Genomic DNA, 26,569 nt, shown 5'->3' with positions numbered 1-26,569 from the left:
TTACATGTGTATGTATGTTTACTTAACCAGCTTCCCTATTAATGGATATTTAGGTCATTTCCATTTCTTTTTGCTATTATAAACAATGTTTTAAATAATGTTCTTGGCTGGGCACGGTGGCTCATGCCTGTAATTCCAGCACTTTGGGAGGCCTAGGCAGGTGATCACTTGAGGTCAGAAATTTGAGACCAGCCTGGCCAAAATGGTGAAAACTCATGTGTATTAAAAATACAAAAATTAGCCAGGTCTACTGCCTTAGCCTCCAAGCCAGCTACTTGGAGGCTAAGGCAGTAGAATCGCTTAAACCCTCCTGGGAGTGGAGGTTGCAGTGAGCCAAGACTGTATCACTGCACTCCAGCCAGGGTGACAAGAATGAGACTCCATCTCAAAAAAAAAAAAAAGTTCTTGTGGGAATAGCTTTTTGGATTTTTATAATTATTTTCTTAGGGTAAATCTGTAGAAGTGGGATTGCTGAGTCAGTCATATATACATGTACGTACATATGTATGTACACTGATATACATGTATATACATATGTACTATGTCAGTTTGTAAATGTTTAGGAACTGCCTTTTAGAAAGATTGTGGAAATTTACACTTCCCCCTGCCCTGCTTAACTAGATTCTTTTTTTTTTTTCTCTGAGATGGAGTTTGGCTCTTGTTGCCCAGGTTGGAGTGCAGTGGTGCGATCTTGGCTCACTGCAACCTCCACCTCCGGGGTTCAAGCAGTTCTCCTGCCTGGGAGAATAGCTGGGATTACAGGCGGGTGCCACCATGCCTGATTTTTTTTTTTGGTATACGAAGTAGAGATGGGGTTTTGCCATGTTGGCTAGGCTGGTCTCGGACTCCTGACCTCAGGTGATCTGCCCGCCTTGGCCTCCCAAAATGCTGGGATTACAGACCTGAGCCACTATGCCTGGCCTTAAGTAAGATTCTTATGAGGTTTTTACCTTTTTGTTTGCACTCCCCTTCCAGTGAATTTTTCTCTTTTCATAAGGATTGGAACACATAAGTCTAAAGAATTTTTTTTTTTCACTGTGTCACCCGGAGTGGAGTACAGTGGCACCATTACAGTTCACTGCAGCTCCGAACTCCTGAGCTCAAGGGATCCTCTCTATCAACCTTCGAGTAGCTTGGGACTACAGGCAATGCACCACCATGCCAGGATCCAAATAACTTTTTATTGTTTACAATTTTTAAAGCATTAACTGAGATGGAGCACAGGACTCTGTCAGGTTAGATAAGGAAAAGTCCCATACTTATTAAGTGACCATCTTCTATATACTCGTTCCTCCAGGACACCTTCTGGTAGCGTGGTGGGCTTCCACGGCGCAACCGCTCCGCCCAGGGGGGTGGTTCCGAACTCAGATCTGCAAGAAAGGGCGGGGGCGGAAAAAATCCTGTAGCTCCTGATTGGTGTCCCGTTGCCAGGCGATGAGGAGGAGGCGGGCAACAGGAAAAGGGAGCCGGGCTCGGCGCAAAAAACACACTCTCCAGAGCTGCGGCGGCTCAGCCGCCTGTTCTCCCTCTTACGGCGGCACGCCCAGGTCGGCGCTGCGCTCCGCCTCCACCCGCGCGCTGACCTGCGCACGCGTCGTGCAAGCGGCCGCCCCCTCCCCTGGCTGCGCTGGCGCTAGGGCTGCGCGTCCTGCCAGTGCGGGTGCCGCAGCCGGAGCTGGCCCGGAGCCGGTGAACCGAACGGCCTCGAGGAAGGGGCGTGGGGAAGGCGGCGGGAGGACGAGCGCACGGGCCGGCTGCCGTGCTCACCGCGGCTGAGGACCATGGTTTTCGAGTCGGTGGTCGTGGACGTGCTGAACCGATTCTTGGGGGACTATGTGGTGGACCTGGACACGTCCCAGCTCTCTCTGGGCATCTGGAAAGGTAACGAGGTAGCCGCCGCTCCCCGGCCTCGCCTGCCTCCAGGCCGTCTCGCCGCCCGAGCCGGGTCCGGTGTTCTCGGGGCTTCGAGCACCTTGCTCGCCCGGAGCAGCCACCTGCCGCCGCCGCCTCTGGGTCAAGTTACGTAAAGCTGGGCGGCAGATCCTGGGCCTCCGCCCTCGAGTTGTTTATATTCTGGGGGGAAGGAGAGGGTCATGAGTGCGAGATGAAAAGGTCTGTTATTTTCCGAGCGGAGCGGCGGAAGGGACCGGCGTTCAACTCCCGGCGAGGGGCCCTTCTCTACCCCTGGCGCCTCGCGGTCCGGCTTTAGCCGCGAGGGGCGACGAGGCGAGACGACGCGCTGGGCTGGGTCCCATCCCTGTCCTTTGCCCCCTTGGGGTTATGACGAAGTCCCCAGAGAGCCCGCGCGTGTCGCATGCTGTCTCGCACATGAAGGCAGGGCGGCGTGACCCGGGCGCTCGCTTTCTTGCTTCCCTAGCCTAGCCTCAGTTCCCAGCTAGACCCGTGGTGCTTTCTGCGCTCCCCCATCCGGCCCTAGGACCCGGACACCATCTCGCTCACCTGGGTTCGGCATATAACGAAAAGGAAAGTCACGTGCAGAGTAACTCAAACGGTTGCGTGCGTGTTAGAGTTTACAGCCTGACCCAGGAATGTGTCACATTTCAAGACTTCTGGATATGTGGGTCAGAGTGAACTGCTGAATTTTAAAGAAAAGCCAAGGGTGCCGTGCAGCGTCTCAGACCTGCAAAAGACGGCGCTGAACCGGGCCTCACTCTGCCTAGGTGGTGACGGACCCAGCTTTCCTTGGGTGCGTTTAGTTTGGAGTTCTGCCTTACTGAGAGCCTGATTTTTAGCGTTTCTATCTGTTTTTGTATTATGAACTTGTTTATTTTAAACACCCGCTAGAAAATAGACTCCTTTATGAAATGAATTTCCCAGGCCAAAGTGAGAGTTAATTTTGTGTGTGCGTAGTATGTATATTTAAATATATATATTTAAAGTAATTTATTCTTGGCTATGCACACACTTCCAGCCTTCTTCTGAAATACTTCTCTTGACTATTCTTATGAGATGATGTAAACAGGCAGGCGATTTAGTTTGATTTTAAAGAATGTTGCTACGGTGGGGACCTAGTAAAATGGAGAGTGAGTGAACTGCAAAAATCTAGGAACACAGTGATAGCTGTTTCAGCGTGTTCGATTAGTACTAGGAACTTGCAGGCTGTTTTGTCTATGCTGCTTATCAGTTGCCAAGTGAAAATAATTTGGCTCCATCTACCTCAGAAGGAAGCCTTAAGAATAATTGAGGTGAACTTTGATCTGTAGTGGAACCTTGCTTCTACGTTCAGGGTGGAGGTTTGTCTAGAGTGATTAATCAACTTATTTTTTTATTTAAAATTTACATGCAGTAAAATTCACCCTTGTGATACAGTTTTGTCTTGACAAATGCTAAGAGGCATGTATCCACCACCACAATAATGACACATAAAAGTTGCATCAGGCACCCGGAATTCTCACAGGTGCTCCTTTGTAGTTGACCTCACCCCGCCTCCTGGCAGCCAGTCATCAGTTTCCATCCTTTTAGTTTTATCTTTTCCAGAGTGCATATAAATGGAATTATATGGTATGTAGCCTTTTGGGTCTGACTTTAATTCATTCATATGTTGCATACATTAGTGAATTTCATTTCTGTATTTTTGAGTAGTATTTCATTCTATGGATGGACTGTATGTTTGTTTTTGAGACAGAGTCTCATTCTGTCGCCCAGGCTGTAGTGCAGTGGCACGAACTTGGCTCACTGTAACCTCTGCCCCCCAGGATCAAGTTATTCTCGTGCCTCAGCCTCCTGGGTAGCTGGGACTACAGGCATGCCATCCCGCCTGGCTAATTGTTGTATTTTAGTAGAGATGGGGTTTTGTCATCTTGGCCAGGCTGGTTTTGAACTCCTGACCTCAAGTGATCTGCCTGCCTCTGCCTCCCAAAGTGTTGGGATTACAGGCGTGAGCCACGGCACCCTCCTGACTGTAAGTATCTGTTTGCTAGTTGAAGGATGTTTCAATTTTTGGAGGTTATGAATAAAGCTGTCATAAACATTCTTGTACAGGTGTTTGTGTGAACATAATTGTTATTTCTCTTGGATAAATACCTAAGATTGAGATTGCAGGGTCATTTTAAATTGGATTGTGTGGGTTTTTAAAAATTGAGATTAAATTCATATACCATAAATTTCACCCTTTTAAAATGTACAATTCAGTATTTTTTAGTATAATCACGATATTGAGTATAGTCACAATCATCCCACTATCTCATTCCAGAACACTTCAAAACCCCAACTTTAAACCTCATGCCCATTAGGAGTGACTCTCAATTTCCTCCCACTCTTCCCTGTTCCACCTCTGGCAACCAGTAATCTACTTTCTGTCTTTCTGGATTTGGTAATTCTGGAAATTTCATTTAAATGGAATTATATACTATGTGGCCTTTTGTTTCTGGCTTCTTTAACCTAATGTATTTTCAGGGTTCCTCCATGTTGAAGGATGTATGACTATTTGATTTGCTTTTATAGTGGAATAATATTCCATTGTATTCATAGACCACAGTTTGTTTATCCATACTCACCAGTTGTTGGATGTTGAGATTATTCCTAAACATCAACTTTTGGATATTATGAATAATGCAACTGAACATTCATGAACAAGTTTTTTTTTTTTCCTTGTGGATGTATGTTTTAAATTCTTTTGGATATATCCATAGAAGTCAGTTGCTGGGTCATACGTTGACTCTTTGTATAATCTTTTGAGGAACTGCCAGACTGTTTTCCAAAGTGTTTTCTTATTGTTGAGTTTTGAGAGTATTTTAAATATTAAGGATACAAGTTTATTATTTTATTTTTTATTTGTTTGAGATGGAGTTTCGCTCTTGTTACCCAGGCTGGAGTGCAATGGCGCGATCTCGGCTCACCGCAACCTCTGCCTCCTAGGCCCAGGCATTTCTCCTGCCTCAGCTTTCTGAGTAGCTGGGATTACAGGCACGCGCCACCATGCCCAGCTAAGTTTTTTTTGTATTTTTAGTAGAGACAGGGTTTCACCATGTTGACCAGGATGGTCTCGATCTCCTGACCTCGTGATCCACCCGCCTCAGCCTCCCAAAGTGCTGGGATTACAGGCTTGAGCTACCGCGCCTGGCAGGATACAAGTTTAAATATTAAGGATACAAGTTTTTCATCAGATACGTGATTTGAAAATATTTTCTTAGTCTTTTCCCACTTTGTCTTTTGTAGAGCATACATTTTTAATTTTAGGTAAAGCCCAGTTTATAAAACATTTCTTTTATGAATCATGGCTTTTGGTAATCATATCTAAGAAATCTTTTCCCAACCCAAAGTCAAAGATGTTCTCCTACATTTTCTTTTGGAAATTTTGTAGTTTTAGGTTTTGAATCTCCTTTTGTGTAAGGTATGCGATAGGTGTTGAAGGTCGAGTTTCATTTGTTTGCATGAGGATTCAGATACACAGTTGTTCAGCACTACTTGCTACAAAAAGACTATTCTTTCTCAAATGAATTATCTTTGCACTTTGGAAAAAAAACAAACCAGTAGATTTAATATTGTGTGGGTTTAGTCTGTCCCATCAATCTGCGTGTCTCATTTCACCAATACTGCACTGTCTTGATGACTGTAGCTTTAGTTAGTCTAGAAAACAGGTAGCGTGACCCCTCTAACTTTAGTCTTTATCAAATAATTTAAAAAATAACAAGTCTTTGTTCAGGTGTGATGCTCATCCCTGTAAACCCAGTGCTTTGGAGGGCTGAGCGGGAAGATGGCTTGAGCATAGGAGTTTGAAATTACAGTAAGCTGTGATCATGCCACTTCATTCCAACCTGGGCAACAGACAGTGAGACCCTGTCTCAAAATAAAATAACGTGTCAGTGTTTTATTTATAGAAATTGGTTATATTTTGATAAATGAAACTTTAAATAATAGGTGGAGTATTTTTAAAAAATATGCTTTCAGAATTTCAAAAGTAGTAACTTGATAAACTTAGGGGATTTTTTAAAAAACATTGTTTGAAAATTTCTGTAATAGAAGTTAGATGGCCAGGGGAAGTGGCTCATGCCTGTTTTCCCAGCACTTTGGGAGACTGAGGAGGGCAGATCACTTGGGACCATTCTGGCCAACATGGTGAAACCTCATCTCTACTAAAAAAATAAGATACAAAAATTAGTTGGGCATGGAGGCGCTTGCCTGTAATCCCAGCTACTCAGGAGACTGAGGCAGGAGACTCTTGAAGCTGGGTGGTGTAGGTTGTAGTAAGGCAAGATTGCACCACTGCCCTCTAGCCTGGGCGACAGAGCAAGACTTTGCCTCAAAAAAAAAAAAAAAAGAGGAAAGAATATGCTGCATAGAAAAATTTTTAAGATAATATTTTATGGTCTAACGTGAAGGACCTATTGGTAGATGTAAATGTGTGCTTTTGCTGGGCTTCTGTGTAATAATCCAGCAAATTTCAGTATTAGCATGTTAGTATAATATCAAATTAGTATTCAGTCATTACTAATAACGGATGGTGCTCTGAAAATTTGTTGCTGAGATGATTCTTTGGAGTTCTGAATGCATTTTCCTACTATGAATAAGGAGTTTTCCATAACCTGTTTAATTATAATGCAGCAGAAGAGTGCTACTGTACTGGGTTCAATACAGTAAGCAGACTCAGTGCTAGAAGAATCTTTCTTTCAGGGAAGTAAAAAGGAATTGAGCTTCTTCCCAGAATTGACTCTTGGCAAATTTTGATGTTGGTAAGGTATACTTTTTATATACTTCTATTTATAATTTTCCCTTCCCGTGTATCATCTAGTTAGAGAGGTGGTAATGTTTCATAGACTCATCTGAAATTTATTCTCCCAACTTTCTCAGGCAATGTAGCATTTCATGTATTTTCTTTTTTTAAAATTTGAGATGGAGTCTTGCTCTGTCACCCCGGCTGGAGTGCAGTGACACGGTCTCAGCTCACTGCAATTTCTGTCTCACGGCCTTAAGTGATTCTCCTGCCTCAGCCTCCTGAGTAGCAGGGATTACTGGTACCTGCCACCATGCCCGGCTAAGTTTTGCATTTTTAGTAGGGATGGGTTTCACCATGTCGACCAGGCTGATCTCGAACACCTGACCTCAAGTAGTCCGCCCACCTCGGCCTCGGAAAGTGCTGGCATTACCGGTGTGAGCCACTGCGCCCAACCATTTCACATGTTTAAGAGCTAGGCTGCGTCAGAATCAGCCTTAAGTGCTTGTTATGAATACAGATTTTTGAACCTGCCCCCAGAGATTATAGGACATGAAAATCTTTTTTGAAGCAATTGACACCAGGGACTGTGATGCACAGTTGGGTACATTTTAAGAGAGCATTAAGCAAAAGCGGTAGTAAAGGTGACTTGTGTGATAGAGTTCTCATTTGTAACACAGGAAGTACCTGTACTTTATAGCCCCTTCTTAGTTTAGCCTCCCTTGTCTCTCTTTTGTTTTCTTCAAAATCATGATACTTGGACAAATTTGTAATTTTTTGTGTAATATTAGAAGTTCAGATTTCTTATCTATTAACATATTGTGTTTTTGAAATGTTAATCTTCCAGCTTTCCCTTTATAATAGAATCTTGTGTTTAGTGGCCACTTACTGCATACCCCCATTATACCAGGAGCTGTATAGGAAGATGAAGATTCAGTTAGAATACAGTTTTTGATTTTAAGGAGTCATTTTTCTGTGCTCAGAATACACTGGGGAACCAAACAAATGATTCTTACAGTCTGGTGTTAATTACCAATTCCTTAAATGTTATTTTTATATTCATGTTCTAAGATACTTTAATAGAACTTTGAAGACTATGAAACATTTTATTTTAAAAAGTGTTATGAGATTTTTATAGTACCTCTCCATAGACCCATTATCTAGATTTTGTCATTATGTATTAACAGCTTTATTGAGGTATAAAACATGCAGTAAAATAAATGAAAGTCTACAATTTGATAAGTTTTAACATACATATGCACATAGGTAACAATCATCACAAGATAATGAACATATCTGTCATATTTAAAGTTTCCTTGTGCCTTTTTGTAAACTATTTCTTCTAATCCTCCTTGTCCCTTTTAACCTTCTTGTCCTCAGGTAACCACTGATTTGCTTTCTATTACTGTATATGAACTTGAGTTTTCTAGACCTGTAGTATAAATGGGATTGCACAGTTTGTATTCTTTCAGTCTGGCTTCTTTCAGCATAATTATTTTGAGATTTATCCATGTGGTAGTACAATCAATAGTTTATTCCTTTGTACTGCTGACCACAGCCAGTGGTGGTGAGGATGTGGAAAAATTGGAATTCTCTATTACGTGTCTCCTGGGGATGTAAAATGTTACAACAACTTGGAAAAACAATTTGGCAATTTCTTAAAAAGTTAAACATTCAGCTACTGTACGATCAGGCCATTGCATTTCTACATGTTTACCCCAGAGAAATGAAAGCATATGTTCATACAAAGATTTGCACACAAATGTTCATAGCAGCTTTATTTTTAATAGCCCCCAAATGGGAAACAATCCAAGTATCCACCAACAGGTGAAGGGATAAACAAACTGACATATCCGTATAATGGAATACCATAAATATTTAACCACACATGTTTGGTTGGATACCTATCCATCTATTCGTCTCTCTATCCTTGCATCAATTCATATTATTAAATGTATTTCAGGGTAAGTTGTAGAGATGAGTTTATTTCCTCCTAAATACTTCAGCATGTGTATCATTAATTAGAGTTCAAAATTTGCTTATTTATTTCCTTTTGAGGTAAAATTTATATTGAAGAAAATGTAGAAATCTTAAGTGCATTGACTGAGTTTTGAGAAATGCATCCACATGTGTAACTCAAACCCAGTCAAGATATAGAACATGACCATCGCACCAGAAAGTCTCTTTCCCTACCTTTCCTAATCTATTCCTACCCTCATCTTCAGAGGCAACCAATACTCTAATTTTTTTTTTCTTTTTGTTGTACATACATGTCTATTCCTGCTTTGCTGAGAGTGTTTTATTTTCCTTTGAGAATGTTGGGGCTGGGCATGGTGGCTCACGCCTGTAATCCCAGCACTTTGTGGGGGGCTGAGGTGGGCGGACCACTTGAGGTCATGAGTTTGAGACCAGCATAGCCAACATGGTGAAACCCCATCCCTACTAAAAATACAAAAATTAGCTGGGCATGGTAGTGGGTGCCTGTAGTCCCAGCTAATTCGGGAGGCTGAGGCATGAAAATAGCTTGAACCCGGGAGGCAGAGGTTGCAGTGAACTGAGATTGTGCCATTGCACTCCACCCTGGGCAACAGAGCAAGACTACATCTCGAAAAAATCAAAAGAAATGTTGGATTTTGTCAAATGTTATTTTGCATCTATTACTGTTATAATAGGATTTTTTTTCTTCTTCTTCTTTTTTTTTTTTTTTTGAGACGGAGTTTCACTCTTGTTACCCAGGCTGGAGTACAATGGCGTAATCTCGGCTCACTGCAACCTCCGCCTCCTGGGTTCAGGCTATTCTCCTGCCTCAGTCTCCTGAGTAGCTGGGATTACAGGCACGCGCCACCATGCCCAGCTATTTTTTTGTATTTTTAGTAGAGACAGGGTTTCACCATGTTGACCAGGATGGTCTCGATCTCTTGACCTCGTGATCCACCCGTCTCGGCCTCCCAAAGGGCGGGGATTTCAGGCTTGAGCCACCGTGCCTGGCCCTGATTTTTTTCTTCTTTAACCTGTTGGTATGATAGATTACATTAATTGATTTTTGAATGTTAAACTAGGCTTGCATACTTCAAATAAATCCCATTAGATCATGATGTATATATTTAGCCCTTAGTATCCTCAGGTGATTGGGTCCAAAACCTATGAAGATACCAAAGTCCACAACAGGGAGGGCATGGAAGCTCCCCACCACCTTACTTTGCTCTGTCCATCTCTTTATCTGTATCCTTTGTAATATCCTTTATGATAAATTGTTTAACATAAGTATTTCCCTGAGGTTTGTGAGCCATTCCAGCAAATTATCAAACCAAAGTAAATAAGTTGTGCGAACCCTTTTTTATAGCTGGTCAGGCCGAAGCACAGATCACAGCCTGGGCCTTGTGACTGGCATCTGAAGTGACAGGCAGTCTTAAGGGATTGAGCCCTTAACCTGTGGGATCTGATACTGTCTGTAGGTAGATAGTGTCATTATTTAATTGAATTATAGTTGTTGTCTGTCGGAGAATTGTTTAGGGTTTTGTGAGGGGGAACTTCACACATACGGTTACAGAAGGGTTCCGTGTTGAATGTGAGTAGAGAGAAAAAGCTTTCATTTTCCTTTGACACTATCATATTTATAGCTGTTTTCTGTTTGTTGTACAAGTTTCCTTTTTAAACAGTCTTCCCTCTTCTTTTGCCTTCTCTGGTTTTAACCATTCGATATGATTTAATTTTTTTCTCCTGTCTTAGCATACAAATTATATTTCTTAAAAAATTTAAGTTGTTGTCTTCCGGTTTGCACTATTTATGTAAAACTAATCCAAGTCTACATCCAAATAACATTATAGGTTGGGTATATTGGCTCACGTCTGTCATTCCAGCACTTTGGGAGGTTGAGGCTGCAGATCACTTAAGGTTAGGAGTTCAAGACCTGCCTGGTCAACATGATGAAACCCTGTCTGTACTAAAAATACCAAAAATTGGCTGGGTGTGGTGATGTAAGCCTGTAGTCCCAGCTGCTTGGGAAGCTCAGGTATGAGAATCGCTTGAACTGGGAGGCAGAGGTTGCAGTGAGCTGAGATCACGCCACTGTACTCCAGCATGGGCGACAGAGCAAAACTCCATCATTTGCATCTTGCAAAACTGAACCACTATACCCGTTAAGCGATGACTACCCCTTCTCCCCTCTTCCTAGACCCCAGTAACCATTATTCTACTTTTGATCTCTGTGAATTCGAATACTTGAAGTGTAAGTGGAATCATACAGTATCTACCATTTGTGACTGGCTTCTTTTACTTAGCCTAATGACCTCAAGGTGCATCCATGTTGTAGCATGTGTCAGAATTTCAGTGATTTTTTCAGGCTAAATAGTATCCCATTGTATGTGTATACCACATTTTGTTTCTCCATTCATCTGCTGATGAATAGTTGGGCAGCTTCCATCTTTTGGCTGTTGTGAATCATGGTGTTATGAACATGGATACTTTTCTTTGAGCTTAAGTCTGTGCTGTCAGATTTTTGGGTTACATACCCAGAGACGGAATTATTGGATGATATAGTTATTCTATTATCAGTTTTTTTGAGGAACCATCATACTGCTTTCCATAGTGGCTGCACTATTTTACGTTCGCACCGACAGTGTACAAGGGTTGTGATTTCTCCACATCCTCACCAACATTTATTTTCTCTTTTTTTGATAGTAGTTATCGTAATGGATGTCAGGTGCTATCTTGTGGTTTTCATTTACATTTCTCTAATTAGTAATGTTGATCATCTTTTCATGGCTTATTGGCCATTTGTATATCTTAATTGGAGAAATACCTATTTAAGTTCTTTTTCCATTTTTTAGTCAGGTTGTTTTTTGAGTCGTAAGAGTTTATGTATATGTATACGCGCGCACACACGTATTCTGGATATTAGCTCCTTATCAGATATATGATTTGCAATATTTCCCACTTTGTGTGTCACCTTTTCTTCCTTTTCTTTGCCTGTTAACTTTTATTTTAGGTTCATGGGGCGCATGTCCAGATTTGTTAGTTGGGTAAATTGTGTGTCGCTGGGGTTTGATGTACAAATTATTTTGTCACCCAGGTAGAGAGCATTGTACCTGATAGTTTTTTGATCCTCACCCTCTCTACACCCTCTACCTCCAGCAGGCCTTGGTGTTTGTTGTTTCCTTCTTTGTGTCCATGTGTACTGGATATAGTTTGAATACATGTCCCCAGGAAGTCTCATATTGAATTGTAATCCGGGGGGATCATTCATGGCTTGGTGCTGTCCTTGGATTAGTTCTTACAAGATCTGGTTAAGTGTGTGGCATTCCCCCTCTTGCTCCTGCTCTGGCCCTGTGATGTTCTGGCTTCCTTTTGCCTTCTGCTACGATTGAAAGCTTCCTGTGTCCTCCCCAGAAGTGTGGCAGATAGATGCTGGTGTCATGCTTCCTGTACGGCTTGCAGAACCATGAGCCAATTAAACCTCTTCTTTGTAAATTACCCAGTCTCAGGTATTTCTTTATAATAACATAACAGTGGACTAACACAGTACTCAAGGTTAAACTCCCACTTGTGAGAACATGCAGTATTTTTTTTCTTCTCCTGTGATACCTCGCACAGTAAAATGGCCTCCAGTGACATCCATGTTGCTGCAAAGGCCATAATTTTGTTCCTTTTTATGGCTGTGTGGTAGTCTGTGGTGAATATATGCCACATTTTCTTTATCCAGTCCATTGTTGACAGACACGTATGTTGAGTCCATGTCTTTGCTATTGTGAAGTAGTGCTGTAATGAACATACACATGAATATGCCTTTATGGCAGGACAGTTTATAGTCTTTTGGGTATATACGCAGTAATGGGATTGCCAATTCTAATGGTAGTTCTGTGTTCTTTGAGAACTCTCCAAACTGCATTCCAAAGTGGCTGAACTAATTTACATTCCCATCAGCAGTATTTAAGTGTTACCTTTTCTCTGTAATCTCACCAGCATCTGTTGTTTTTGACTTTTTAATAATAGCCATTCTGACTGGTATAGGATGGTATCTTGTGCTTTTCATTTTCATTGCTCTAATGATTAGTGATGTTGAGTTATTTTTTCATGTTTCTTGGTCACAGGTATGTCTTTTGAGAGGTGTCTGTTCATGTCCTTTGCTCATTTTTTAAATGGGGTTGTTTTTTTTTCTTGTTTAAGTTTCTTTTTTAATTTTTGAGATGGAATTTCGCTCTTGTTACCCAGGCTGGAGTGCAATGGTGCGATCTCGGCTCACCACAACCTCCGCCTCCTGGGTTCAGGCAATTCTCCTGCCTCAGCCTCTTAAGTAGCTGGGACTACAGGCACGTGCCACCATGCCCAGCTAATTTTTCATATTTTTAGTAGAGTTGGAGTTTCACCATGTTGACCAGGATGGTCTAGAGATCTCTTGACCCAACCGCCTTGGCCTCCCAAAGTGCTGGGATTACAGGCTTGATAAGTTTCTTATAGGTTGTGGATAATTAGAGTTTTCTTGGATATATGTGTAGCTTGCAAATATTTTCTCCCATTCTGTAGGTCATCTGTTTACTCTATGGACAGTTTCATTTGCTGTGCAAAAGCTCTTTAGTTTCATTAGGTCCCACTTGGGAATTTTTTTTTTTGCAGTTATTTTTGGAGTCTTCATCATTAAATCTTTGTCAGGGCTTATGTCCAGCATGGTAGTCCCTAAGTTTTCTTCTAGGATTTTTATAGTTTTAGGTTTTACATTGAAGTCTTTAATCTATGTTGAGTTCATTTTTGTATATAATGAAAGGTAGGATCCAGTTTCAGTCTTCTGCATATGGCTGGCCAGTTATCCTAGCACAATTTATTGAATAGGGAGTTCTTTCCCCATTGCATGTTACCGTTAGTTTTGTTAAAATTAGATGGTTGTAGGTGTGTGGCTTTATTTCTGGGTTCTCTGACCTGTTCCGCTGGTCTATATGTCTGTTTTTATACCACTGCCACGTTGTTTGGGTTACTATAGCCTTGTAGTTTGAAGTCAGGTAGTGCGATGCCTCTGGCTTTGTTCTTTGTTCTTTCTGTTTAGGATCGCTTTGGCTATTCAAGCTCTTTTTGGGACCCTCATGAATTTTAAAATAGTTTTTTTTCCTAATTCTATGAGTTTGATAGGCTTAGCATTGAATCTGCAAATTGCTTTGGGCAATATAGACATTTTAACAATTTTGATTCTTCCTGTCTATGAGCATGGAATTTTTTCTCATTTGTTTGTGTTGTCTCTGATTTCTTTGAGAAGTGTTTTTTAATTCTCATTGTAGAGATCTTTTACCTCCCTGGTTAGCTATATTTCTAGGTGTTTTATTTTTTTGTGTGGCTATTGTGAATGGGATTGAATTCTTGATTTGGCTCTCAGCTTGGATGTTATTGGTATATAGAAATACTACCGATTTTTGTACATTGATTTTGTATCCTGAAATTTGGTTGAAGTTATTAGTTCTAAAAACCTTTGGGCAGAGACCATGGAGTTTTCTAGGATGGAATCATATTGTCTGCAAACAGGGACGGTTTGACTTCCTCTCTTCTTGTTTGGATGCCTTTTCGTTCTTTCTCTTTCCTGATTGCTCTGGCTAGGACTTCCAGAACTATGTTGAATAGTAGTAGGTGGACATCCTTATGTTGTTCTAGTTCTCAAGGAGAATGCTTCCAGCTTTTGCCCATTCAGTGTGATGCTAGCTGTGGGTTTGTGTTAGATGGCTCTTATTATTTCCACATATATTCCTTTGATGCTTAGTCTTTTGAGGTTTTTTAACATGGAGGCATGTTGAATTGTATCAAAAGTCTTTCCTGCATCTATCAAGATAATAATGTAGTTTTTGTTTTTGGTTCTGTTTATGTAATGAATTGAATTGTACATGTTGAACCAACTTTGCATCCCAGGAATAAAGGCTGCTTGATCATGGTAGATGTGCTGCTGGATTTGGTTTACTATTTTATTGAAGATTTTTGCCTCTGTGTTAATCAGGGATATTGGCCTGAAGTTTCCTGGTGATTTTTTTTTTTTGAGACGGAATCTTGCTCTGTCACCAGGCTGGAGTGCAGTGTCGCAATCTTGGCTCACTGCAACCTCCTCCTCCTGGGTTCAAGTGATTCTTCTGCCTCAGCCTCCTGAGTAGCTGGGACCACAGATGTGTGTCACCACACCTGGCTAATTTTTGTATTTTTAGTAGAGATGGGGTTTCACCATGTTGGCCAGGATGGTTTCAATCTCTTAACCTTGTGATCTGGCCTCCTCGGCCTCCCAAAGTGCTGGGATTACAGGCGTGATCCACCGTGCCTGGCCGTTTCCTGTTTTTGTTATGTCTCTGCCAGGTTTTGGTATCAGAATATGCTGGCCTCATAAAATAAAATGAATTAGAGAGGAGTCCCTCCTCGATTTTTTGGAATAGTCTCAGTAGGATTGGTACCAGCTCTTCTTTATATGTCCAGGAGAATTTGGTTATGAATGTGTCTGGTCCAGGGCTTTTTCTGGTTGGTAGACTTTTTATATAATTTCAGGACTCGTTATTGTTCTGTTCAGGTATTTAAGTTCTTCCTGGTTCAATCTTGGGAGGTTGTAAGTTTCCAGGCATTTATCCATTTCTTGTAGATTTTCTGGTTTGTGTGCATAGAGGTGATCATAATGGCCTCTAAGGATTTTTTATTTTTGTATTTCTGTGGGTCAGTGGTAATGTCCCCGTTGCCACTTCTAATTGTGTTTATTTGGATCTCTTTTTGTTTTTCTTTGTTAGTCTGGCTGGCAATCTATCTTATTCATTCTTTCAAGGAACCATCTTTTGTATGTTTTTTTGATCAGTTCAACTCTGATATTGGTTGCTTCTTTTCTATGGCTAGCGGGGTTGATTTGCTCGTTTTTCTAGTTCCTTTAGGCATGATGTTAGTTGTTAACTTTAAATCTTTCCACCATTCTGATGTGTGCCTTTAGCACTCTCAACTTTCCTCTTAAGAATACGTATTAGCTGTGTCCCAGAGATTCTGATATCTTGTGTCTTTGTTTTCAGTAGTTTCAATGAATTCCTTTTTATTTTTTTAGAATTAGACCTGGCTAATTTCTTTGTATTTTTTGCCATATTGGGAAAAAATATTGAGACAGTGTTTTGCCATATTGGGCAGGCTGGTCTTGAACTCCTGGGCTCAAGCAATCCTCCCACCTAAGCCTCACAAAGTACTGGGATTACATGCAGGAACCACCGTGCCTGGCCCCAAGACTTTTTTGATTTCAGCGAAATTAAGATTTCGTTGTTTACCCAAAAGTCATTCAGGAGCAGTTTAATTTCCATGGAATTGTAAGGTTTTGAGAGCTCTTCTTGGTATTGATATCTATTTTTATTGTACTGTTATCTTGAGAATGTGGTTGATATGATTGTGGGATTTTTAATTTGTTGTGAATTGCTTTATGGCTGAGCATGTGGTTGCCTTTAGATATGTGCCATATGCATGTAAGAATAATGTTTATTCTGTTTTTGTTGGGTGAGGTGTTCTGCAGAAATCTGTTAGGTCCATTTGGTCAAGTGTTGTCTTTAGGTCTGTCTAATACTGTCAGTGGATTATCAATCTCTCACTATTATTTTGTGTGGTTTTGTAAGTCTCTATAGGTTTCTGAGAGCTTGTTTAATGAATCTGGGTGCTCCAGTATTGGGTATATGTGTATTTAGGATAGTTAAGTCTTCTTGTTGAATTGAACCCTTTATCCTTTTGTAATGCGCTTCTTTGTCCTTTTTGATTGTTGTTGGTTTCAAGTCTGTTTTGTCTGAAATAAGTTGCCCATGTCTGCTCTTTTTTGTTTTCCTTTGGCTTGATAGATCTTTCTCCATTTCTTTACTCTGAGCCTGTGTCGCTTTGCATATGAGATGGGTCTCTTAAAGACAACATACAGTTGTTCCTTCCTTCTTTATCTGAATTGCCATTCTGTGTGTTCAAAGTGGGACGTATAGCCTGTTTACATTCGAGATTAATATTGGTATATGCAGATTTCAGCATGTCATCATGTTGTTAGCAGGTTGTCATGTAGACTTGATTGTAGAGTTGCTTTATAGTGTTAGTGGTCTATGTATTTAAGTGTGTTTCCGTGTTGGCTGGTAATGGTCTTTCATTTCCATGTTTAGCATTCCCTTAAGGACCTCTTATAAGGCATGTCTGGTGGTAATGAGTTCCCTTAGCATTTCATTGCGTGGAAAGGATTTTATTTCTCCTTCACTTATGAAGCTTACTTTGGTTGAATATGAAATTCTTGGTTGGAATTTCTTTTCCTTAAGGATGTTGAATTAGGCCCCCACTCTCTTCTGGCTTGTAGGTTTTCTGCTGAAAGATGTCATGTTAGCGTAATAGGGCTCCTGTTATAGTAGACTTGCACTTTCTCTCTAGCTGCCTTTAATAATTTTTCTTTTCACATTTTTATTTCACATCCTTAAAAAATCTGATGATTATGTGTCTTGAGGATTGTCATCTTGTATAGTATGTTGCAGGGGTTCTATGAATTTCCTGAATTTGCATGTCAACCTCTCTAGCTAGGATGGGGAAATTTTTGTGGACTGTATCCTCAAATATGTTTTCCAAGTTGCTTGTTTTCTCTCCCTCTTTTTCAGGGACAACAAAGAGTTGTAGGTTTGATCTCTTCATATAATCTTATGTTTTGGGAGATTTTTTTTCCATTAAAAAATTATTATTATTATTTTTTTCTGAGTTGATTAGAAGAACCAGTCTTGAGGTTCTTGAGATTCCTTCCTCAGCTTAATCTGTTCTGCTGTTAATACTTCCAATGACATTATTAAGTTCTTATAGTGAGTTTTTTAGTTCTATCAGATCAGTTTCGTCGTTTCTTAAAATGACTCTTTCATCTTTCAGCTCCTGACTCATTTTACTGGATTCCTTAGATTCCTTGGATTGGGTTTCAACTTTCTCCTGCTGAATTTCAGTATCTTCTGAATTTTATGCTCATCATTTCAGCTATTTCAGTCTGATTAAGAACCATTGCTAGGCTGGGTGCAGTGGCTCACACCTGTAATCCCAGAACTTTCAGAGGCTGAGGTAGGCAGATCACTTGAGGTCAGTCATTTGAGACCAGCCTGGACCACATGGTGAAACTCCGTCTTTACTAAAAATAAAAATATTAGCTGGGTGTGGTGGTGGGCATCTGTAATCCCAGCTATCCAGGAAGCCAAGGCAGAAGAATCACTTGGACCTGGAAGTTTCAGTGAGCTGAGATTGTGCCCCTGCACGCAAAAAAAAAAAAAAACCATTGCTGGGGAGCTAGTGCAGTCCTTCTGATGTAAGAAGACACTCAGGCTTATAGAGTTGCTAGAGTTCTTGTCCTAGTTCTTTCTCATCTTTGTGGGTTGACGTTCCTTTTATCTCTCCAGTTGCTATCCGTTAGATGAGGCTTTTTGCTTTTCTGTTCTTTGCTGTCAGGAGGGATTGACTGTGGTGTAAGTTGAGTTTAGTCGACTGGCATAGTTTCTAGATGATTTCTGCGTGCCAGTGCTCACCTCAGCACTCCTGGCTTGCACGCTATAACCCTGGGGTGTTAGGACTAGGTACATGGCTTTGTTCTCTGTCCCCTCGAGGTTAAGCACTTCCTGCACTGGAGGGACCAAGGTGTTCCCGGTCTGCTGGGCAACAACACTCTGTATTTTGCATGAATATTCATCAAGGATATTAGTCTATAGTTTTCTTATAGTGTCTTTGTCTGGCTTTGGTATCAGAATAATGCCAGCCTGATAGGATGAGTTTGGAAGCGTTCCCTTCCCTTCCATTTTTTGGCAGAGTTTGAGGAGGACTGGTGTTAATTCTTTTTTAAAAATGTTTGGTGGAATTCACCAGTAAAACCATTTGGTCCTAGGCTTTTCTTGTTATTTTTAGGATTTTTTTTATTACTGATTCAGTTTCCTTAATGGTTATAGGTATGTTCAGATATTCTGTTTTATCAAGGTTCAGTCTCAGTATATTTTGTATTTCTCAGAATTCATTCATGTCTATGGGTTATCCAGTTTTTTGTTCATAGTACTTTCATAATCCTTTTTATTTCATAAAGTTGATGGTAATATCTCTTTCATTTCTGATTTTAGTTATTTGACTTTCCTCTCTCTGTCTCTCTTTTTATCTTAGTCAACCTAGTTAAAGCCTTGCCAATTTTATTGGTCTTTTTTGAAAACTAGTGCTTAGCGGCCAGACACAGTGGCTCACCCCTGTAATTCTAGTGCTTTGGGAGGCTGAGGTAGGTGGATCACCTGAGGTCAGGAGTTTGAGACTGACCTGACCAATATGGCAAAACTCCATCTCTACTAAAAATACAAAAATTAGCTGAGCATGGTGGCAGGTGCCTGTAATCCCAGCTACTCAGGAGTCTGGGGCAGGAGAATCACTTGAACCCAGGAAGTGGAGGTTGTAGTGAGCTGAGGTCGTGCTGCTGCACTCCAGCCTGGGTGACACAGCAAGACTCTGTCTGAAAAAAAAAAAGAAAAAAGAAAACTAATAATTGTTTTTAAATTTTTTTCCCCATTATCTTTCATTTATCTTTGCTCTAATCTTTATTTTTTTCTACCTTCTGCTAGGTTTGGATTTTTTTTTTTTTTACCCCTATTTCCTTATGGAATAAATTTAGGTTGTTAAGTTGGGATATTTCTTCTTTTTAAATATGAATATTTACAGCTTTATGTTCCTTTCTAGCACTGCTTTTACTATGTCTTACTAATTATGATGGTACAGTCTGTTTTTATTTTCATCTCAAGATATTTTCTAATTTTTCTTGGGATTACTTTTTTGATCCATTTCTTGTTTAGAGTGCTTAATTTTTATACATTTGTGCATTGTGCTTTTTTCCATCTTCTGTTTATTTCCAGATTTATTATTTTGTTACTGGAAAAGAACCTTGAATAATTTCAATCTTTTATAATTTTACAATTTTGTTTTCAATTGACATGTATTATTAATTGTACGTATTTATTAGGTACGCGGTGATGTTTCAATACATATACACACTATATAAAAATCAAATTGGTATTTAGAATATTCATCACCTTATACATTTTTCATTTTTTTGTGTTGAGGACATTCAAAATCTTTTTTTTAGCTATGTGACAACATGCAATACAGTATGGTTAACTATAGTCACTCTACTGTGCAACGGAACACCAGAACTTGTTCTTCCCATCTTACTGTAACTTTGTACTCATTGCCCAATCTTTACCTATTTCACCTCTCGCCAGTATCCCCAGTGTCTGGAAACTACTATTGTATACGCTACTTCTATGGTGTCAACTTGTAGATTTCACATGTGAGTGAGATCATGCAGTATTTGTCTTTCTGTGCCTGGCTTATTTTCCTTAGCATTATGTCCTCCAGGTGCATTATGTTGCTGCAAAGGACAAAATTTTATTTTATTTTTTAATGAGGAATAGTATTTCTTTGTATATTTATATATACCACATTTTCTTTACCAGCATCTGTTGGTAGACACTTGATTGATTTTGTATCTTGGTTTTTGTGAAAAGTACTGCAATAAACATAAAGTTCAGGTTTCTCTTTAACAAACTGATTTCATTTAGGTTTTTCTCTTTTTTCTTCTTTTTTAATTTTTTTTCATTTTTTTTTCATTTTTCTATTTTATTTTATTTTTTTGGTGCCATGAGTCAGATATGAACCGAAACTGATTTCCTTTCTTTGGGATATCTATACATTAGTGGGATTGATGGATCATATGGTAATTGTATTTTTAAATTTTTTGAGTAACTTCCATACTCTGTTTTATAATGGATGTACTAATTTATATTCCCAACAACAGTGTGAAAGAGTTTCCCTTTCTCCACAGCGGCATTTGTTATTTTTTGTCTTTTTGATGATAGCCATTCTAATAGGTTGAGGTACTATCTTGTGGTTTTGATTTTTATTTACCTGATAATTAGTGATGTTGAGCATTTTCTCATATCTGTTGACCATTGTATGTTTTCTTTTCTCTTTACAAAAATTTTGACACTTGTTTCGTGATCTCACATATATCCTGGAGAATGTCCCATGTGCACTTGAGAAAAATGTGTATTCTGCTGTTGTTGGGTGGAGTGTTCTGTGTGTGTCTCTTGGTCCAGTTGATCCAACTGATCAATATGTTAATTAAGGCCTATATTTCCTTATTAAATTTCTGTGTGTTCGTTTTCTCCATTAGTGCAAGTTGGGTATTGAAGCCTTCTATTAGTGTAGTCCTATCTATTTCTCTCCTGAATTCTGTCATTGTTTGCTTCATAAGTTTTGGTGGTTTGATGTTTGGTGTAGACATGTTTATAATTGTTACATCTTTTTAGTGAAGTGTCAGATTTATGATTATATAATGCCCTTTATTGTTTTGTAACAGATTTTGATATAAAGTTTATACGTCTAATATTGGTATAGGTTGAGTATGCTTTATCTGAAATGCTTGGAATCAGAAGTGTTTTGGATTTTGAATTTTTTTTTTTTCAGATTTTAGAATGCATGCATATCAAAATGAGATCTTGGAGATGAGACCCAAGTCTAACACAAAATTCATTTGTGTTTCAAATATACCTTGTACACATAGCCCAAAGACAATTTTATACAATATTTTAAATAATTTTCTGCATAAAACAAAGCTCTGATGGCATTCAATCATCAGAAAGGAAATGTGTCACTATCTCAGCCACCCATGGGGCAATCTGTGGTTGTTTGACATCATCATTATTCCTGACTCTGAACTTATATGTTACTGATAAGCATTATTTTCTTACAATTATTTACACATTAGTTCTTAACAGTAAGAAATATGAGGTACTATTAATACGGTGAAAATACAGTGTGTTCAATGTGAGTAAGCAGCACAGTAGCATCACCAGGAATGTCTATCCACTGTTACACAGCAGCAACAACAAACAGTGGCAGGCTTTCAGTTTCCACCTACAATGCTGTTTTTAGATTAAAAGGTCACTTTAGAATGTACTTAATTTTTTTTTTTAGGTGAAAAGAAACATTAGAAGCTGTTGAGGGGCCAGAAATTGGATCCTTAAGGGATGAGGAGGCATTTTTCTAGATGGCTTTTTAAAATGTTTCCTCCAGAACCATCTGCTCACTGACAGTGTTTTTTGTTTGAGAAGTCTCTGTTTGATTTTATAAACTGTCACGATTTCTTGTTCTTGTTCTGTTATGAATATATGCTGCTCCAGTGCTTTAATAAGTCCATCACACATTTTCACCGTGTGGTCTATAGACACTTTTTCTGCATTGGTAACATCATCATCTTCAACTATGTCATCCACTTGTGGTATCATGTCAGCACTCAAAAAGTTTCAGATTTTGGATCATTTCAAATTTGGAGTTTTGGATTAGTGATGCCCAGATTATATAGGTGTCTCTGTTTTGGTTATTTTTGCATGGGTTTTCCTTCCTTCCTTCCTTCCTTCCTTCCTTCCTTCCTTCCTTCCTTCCTTCCTTCCTTCCTTCCTCCCTCCCTCCCTCCCTCCCTCCCTCCCTCCCTCCCTGCCTCCCTCCCTCCCTCCCTGCCTCCCTCTCTCCCTTCCTCCCTCCCTCCCTGCCTCCCTCCCTCCCTCCCTGCCTCCCTCTCTCCCTTCCTCCCTCCCTCCCTCCCTCCCTCCTTCCTTCCTCCCTCCCTCCCTCCCTTCCTCCCTCCCTCCTTCCCTCCCTCCTTCCTTCCTTCCTTCTTTTCTTTCATTTTGCTTTTAACGTATGTGTGTCGTTAGAGCCAAAGTGATTCTCTTGTAGATCATGTACTCTTGGATCCTGTTAATTTTATTGTTTATTTATTTACTTGTTTTGAGAGGGAGTACCACTCTATTGCCTAGGCTGGAGTGCAAAGGTGTGATGTCGTCTCACTGCAACCTCTGTCTCCTGGGTTCAAGCGATTCTCCTGCCTCAGTCTTCCAAGTAGCTAGGATTACAGGCATGTGCCACCATGCCTAGCTAATTTTGTACTTTTAGTAGAGATGGAGTTTCACCATTTTGGTCAGGCTAGCCTCAAACTCCTGACCTCAGGTGATCCACCCACCCTGGCCTCCCACAGTGCTGGGATTACCGGTGTGAACCACTGTGCCCTGCCGGGATCCTGTTTATTTTAATCCCTTCTGCCAATCTATCTTTTTAATGGGGAGTTAAGCCATTATATTTGAAGTTGCTACAGATAGGGAAGGACTTTGTATTGCAATTTTGCTAATTACTTTCTATATGTCTAACAGCGCTTCTTTTCTGTTTTACTTTTTACCGCCTTTCTTTTTGTTTAATTTTTTGTAGCAACTTTGATTCCTTTTGGGTTTAATTAATAACATAATTGATATTAACCTCAACATAGCAATGAGGTCTTGCTGTGTTGCCCAGGCTGGACTTCTAGGCTCGTGTGATCCTCCCACCTCAGCCTCCCCAAGTAGGCTGAGACTACAGGTGCCTGCCATCATTCCTGGGTGGCTTTTGTGTATATTCTAAAGATTTTTTTTTTTTTGTGGTTACAATGGGGATTACTTGTAACATCCTAATTTAGAGTATTTTAAACTTTTGTTGTGCCATTACCTGTATGTTACAGCTTTTACAGTTGTCCTATAGTTCTTGTACATTCTGTTTTATTATTTTTCTCATTTTCTTTTCTTTTTTTAATTTGAATTTGGGAAGTTTTTATTTAAATATCTTGGGGCTCACTGATTTTCCATTACATAATTTTTTCTCCAATGGTTTATTGCAAGTATATTTAAATGTAGTTTACTTTTTGCATATTGATCTTGTGTCATGCTACATTGTTAGATTCATATTGTTTGTATAATTCTGATTAAAATGTTTGTACATATTAACATTGAGCTACAATTGCAGTGGTCAAAAGTTACAATAAGTGAAGATTTGGTGAGGCATACAATCTTAGACTACGTGTAAGAATGAAGGTGTGATAATAAGATCATAGGTATATTATATTATCTGTTATATACATTATTTATATATTTTTCCTGAGTATCAGGAATGAAACATACGTAGTAACTTTTTAAAATGAAAAATATTTGATTGTTTCAATTTTTTAAAAATCTCTTTTAGGAGCTGTGGCCCTCAAGAATCTTCAAATTAAAGAAAACGCCCTGGTAGGTTTAGACTATGAAAAATTTGTGAAGTTATTGCATTTAATTATGTATACTTCTTCCTGATTCAGTTTGCCACCTTCAATTATTTAAATTTGAGAACATTTTTTGTAAATAAGTTTTGCAAAATACCTGGGAGATGGAGGTTGTAGTGAGCAGAGATCTTGCTACTGCACTCCAGCCTGGGCAACAGAGTGAGACTGTCTCAAAACAAAACAAAACCAAACATACAAAAAATACAGATGTTTTTATTTTGATTTTTTAACTTGTTTTCTGAATTTTTTTTTTTTTTTAAAAGACAGCCTCATGCTCTGTCACCCAGGCTGGAGTGCAGTGTGTGATCATAGCTTACTGCAGTCTTCAGCTTCGAGGCTCAAGCCATTTTTCCCCTTTAGCCTCCTGAGTAGCTGAAGTTTTTAATTTGATAGGGAGAGCTCATTTATTTTTTAATTGCTTGTGCTTTTATTGTCATATCCAAGAAGTCATTACCAAATCTAATATCATGAAGATTTTCCCTTATGTTTCCTTCTAAGGGTTTTATAGTTTTAGCTCTTAGGTTTAGATCTTTGATCCATTTGAGTTTTTGAATATGGTATATGATAAGGGTTCAGTTTCATGTTTTTGCAAGTGGTTATCTAGTTTTCCTAGCACCATTTATTTAAAAGGCTGTTCTTTGATTAGGGAGAATGTTTTTGAAAGTATTTTTTTAAAAATGCCTATTTTGCAAAATAGAGTTTTAATGTCCCTAAAAGCACAAACTGACATTGTAATGGCCACTTCTTTTTCTTAAAATAATATAAAATTGGTAATGATTTGATATGAGTAGGTTTTGTGGTCATTTTTACTATAGACCTTTATCCCCAATTGTTATAAAAAGAGCAGCTTTTCTGAATTTTATGGATTTGATAATAATATTGCAATTATATGTTTATACATTTAAGTAAATGTTGATGTAAGGAAAATGTATACATTTATTTAAAAATCCCTTGAAATAACTTTTGGAAGTAAAAAGTATTCATTTGTGTTGTTAAACTCTCTATCTACTAATGTTTTATATATATATAAAATTTTTTTTTGTAGAGTCAACTGGATGTACCATTTAAAGTTAAAGTTGGTCATATAGGTAAGCCACATTTATTATTGCAATATCCTCCTTCTTGGACATGCAACCAGAGTAATTTTCCTAATATTTCTATTATGTGATATTTTTCATGTTTCTGAGCATCCATTAAAAATGATCATGTGTTTTTGTCTCAGTAGAGCTTCACCGTGTAGCTTAAAAATATTTTTCGATTCATATATCTGTTGCCCAGTATTTAATAACCTAATAATTTATATATCTCATTAGGTGGTAAATCGAGTTAATTGAGAGCCAAAGGATCTTAACTGTTTCAGTTTCTTAGGTTTCTGACTGGTTACCACTGCTGTATTCTGATTAATGCTGCATACACTGAATAAAGAATAGGTTCTGGATCATCCAGGCCCTGTGACTAGGGACCAACTTAAAAACGAATTTCTGCTCTGCAAGTTTCTGTATGTTTTCAGAAAATACTGTGCTTTTTGTTGTTTGGTATGATTTTACCAGTGTTTACTGTTTATATCTTAAATATACTGGTTGAGCAGGAAATGATTGGAATTTGAAGTTTTAACATGTTAAATAAAAAGTTGTGTGTCATGTTTCTTGTGTTAGAGTTTTACTGGTTTAAATTTTGTGCAAGATGATAGTGTCTTAAGTTGGGACTTTGAGATGTTTTTGTTATGTAGTTTTTGTAGTAGGATTTATACATTGCTATTGAAGCTATACTGGCGTCACTTGGGGATCAAGGTATTCTGAAAGCTTACATTAATTACACGATAAAGGCCTTCATAATTGTGTGTAGTTACGGTTGGCGTTAGACAGTGTACCATAGAAAGTTTTATTATCATATGTTACTGAGAATATAAAATTCTAATCTCCACAACCCCATCTTTTAAAGACATTTTAGCATGAGTTAGAGGGGGAGACTGTCACCCATTTTTAATCTCCCTAATATTTTAATTATGCTATTTTTACAATTTTATGTTTTATTTCATTAGTGTGTATAAAGGATTTCTCGTAATCTGAGTTGATTTGATCTCTTTTATTCTGTACCATAATAATCCAGTGAATGCATATTTGGATATTGTAGAATAATTACATTTTTCAATTGGTACAAGAATATTACAGTACATATATATATATTTTTTTTTTTCTTTTTTTTTGAGACGGAGTTTCACCCTTGTTACCCAGGCTGGAGTGCAATGGCGCGATCTCGGCTCACTGCAACCTCTGCCTCCTGGGTTCAGGCAATTCTCCTGCCTCAGCCTCCTGAGTAGCTGGGATTACAGGCACGCGCCACCATGCCCAGCTAATTTTTTGTATTTTTAGTAGAGTCGGGGTTTCACCATGTTGACCAGGATGGTCTCGATCTCTTGACCTCGTGATCCACTTGCCTCGGCTTCCCAAAGTGCTGGGATTACAGGAGTAAGCCACCGTGCCCAGCCTACAATACATATTTTAATGTGACTTTTAAACTTTTACCAAAGGTCATTGAATTTTACAGTGATGATTGTTGTATTTCAGTATGAAAATTTTACCTCAATTCAAGAACAGTCAAAAAATATATCAGGAAAGTAGATAGACCTGTTTTCTTTAGAATCTGCCTGCCTTCTTTTTTCTTGCGTAATCTTGTTTAAAAATGATAATAAGATAATTTTCAGTGATAATATAAGATAGTAGAAAGTACACTGAACTAAACCTAAGATAATTTCGAGAATTATTTAAGGTGTTGTATACCTCTAT

General features: G+C 39.0%; 1 protein-coding gene across 7 annotated transcripts in view; it reads left to right on the top strand.

Moving 5' to 3' along the window:
- The first annotated feature begins 1,620 nt into the window (after window positions 1–1,620).
- Window positions 1,621–26,569, top strand: part of LOC100392727 (intermembrane lipid transfer protein VPS13A) — a 236,138-nt gene continuing 211,189 nt past the window's right edge. For all 7 annotated transcript variants that reach the window (XR_013533346.1, XR_013533347.1, XR_013533364.1 and 4 more), the window contains exons 1-3: window positions 1,621–1,881; window positions 23,708–23,751; window positions 24,829–24,871. Coding sequence is in view for 4 of the 7 variants with exons in the window: in XM_078367818.1 (XP_078223944.1) it covers window positions 1,782–1,881; window positions 23,708–23,751; window positions 24,829–24,871 (187 nt within the window). In the remaining 3 variants the exon portion in view is untranslated. The remainder of the gene's footprint in view (window positions 1,882–23,707; window positions 23,752–24,828; window positions 24,872–26,569) is intronic.

The sequence above is a fragment of the Callithrix jacchus genome, chromosome 1, assembly GCF_049354715.1.
Source record: "Callithrix jacchus isolate 240 chromosome 1, calJac240_pri, whole genome shotgun sequence".
Classification (NCBI taxonomy): domain Eukaryota; kingdom Metazoa; phylum Chordata; class Mammalia; order Primates; family Cebidae; genus Callithrix; species Callithrix jacchus.
Note: the sequence above shows the minus strand (reverse complement) of the source record. Positions and strands in the feature narration are given on the sequence as shown.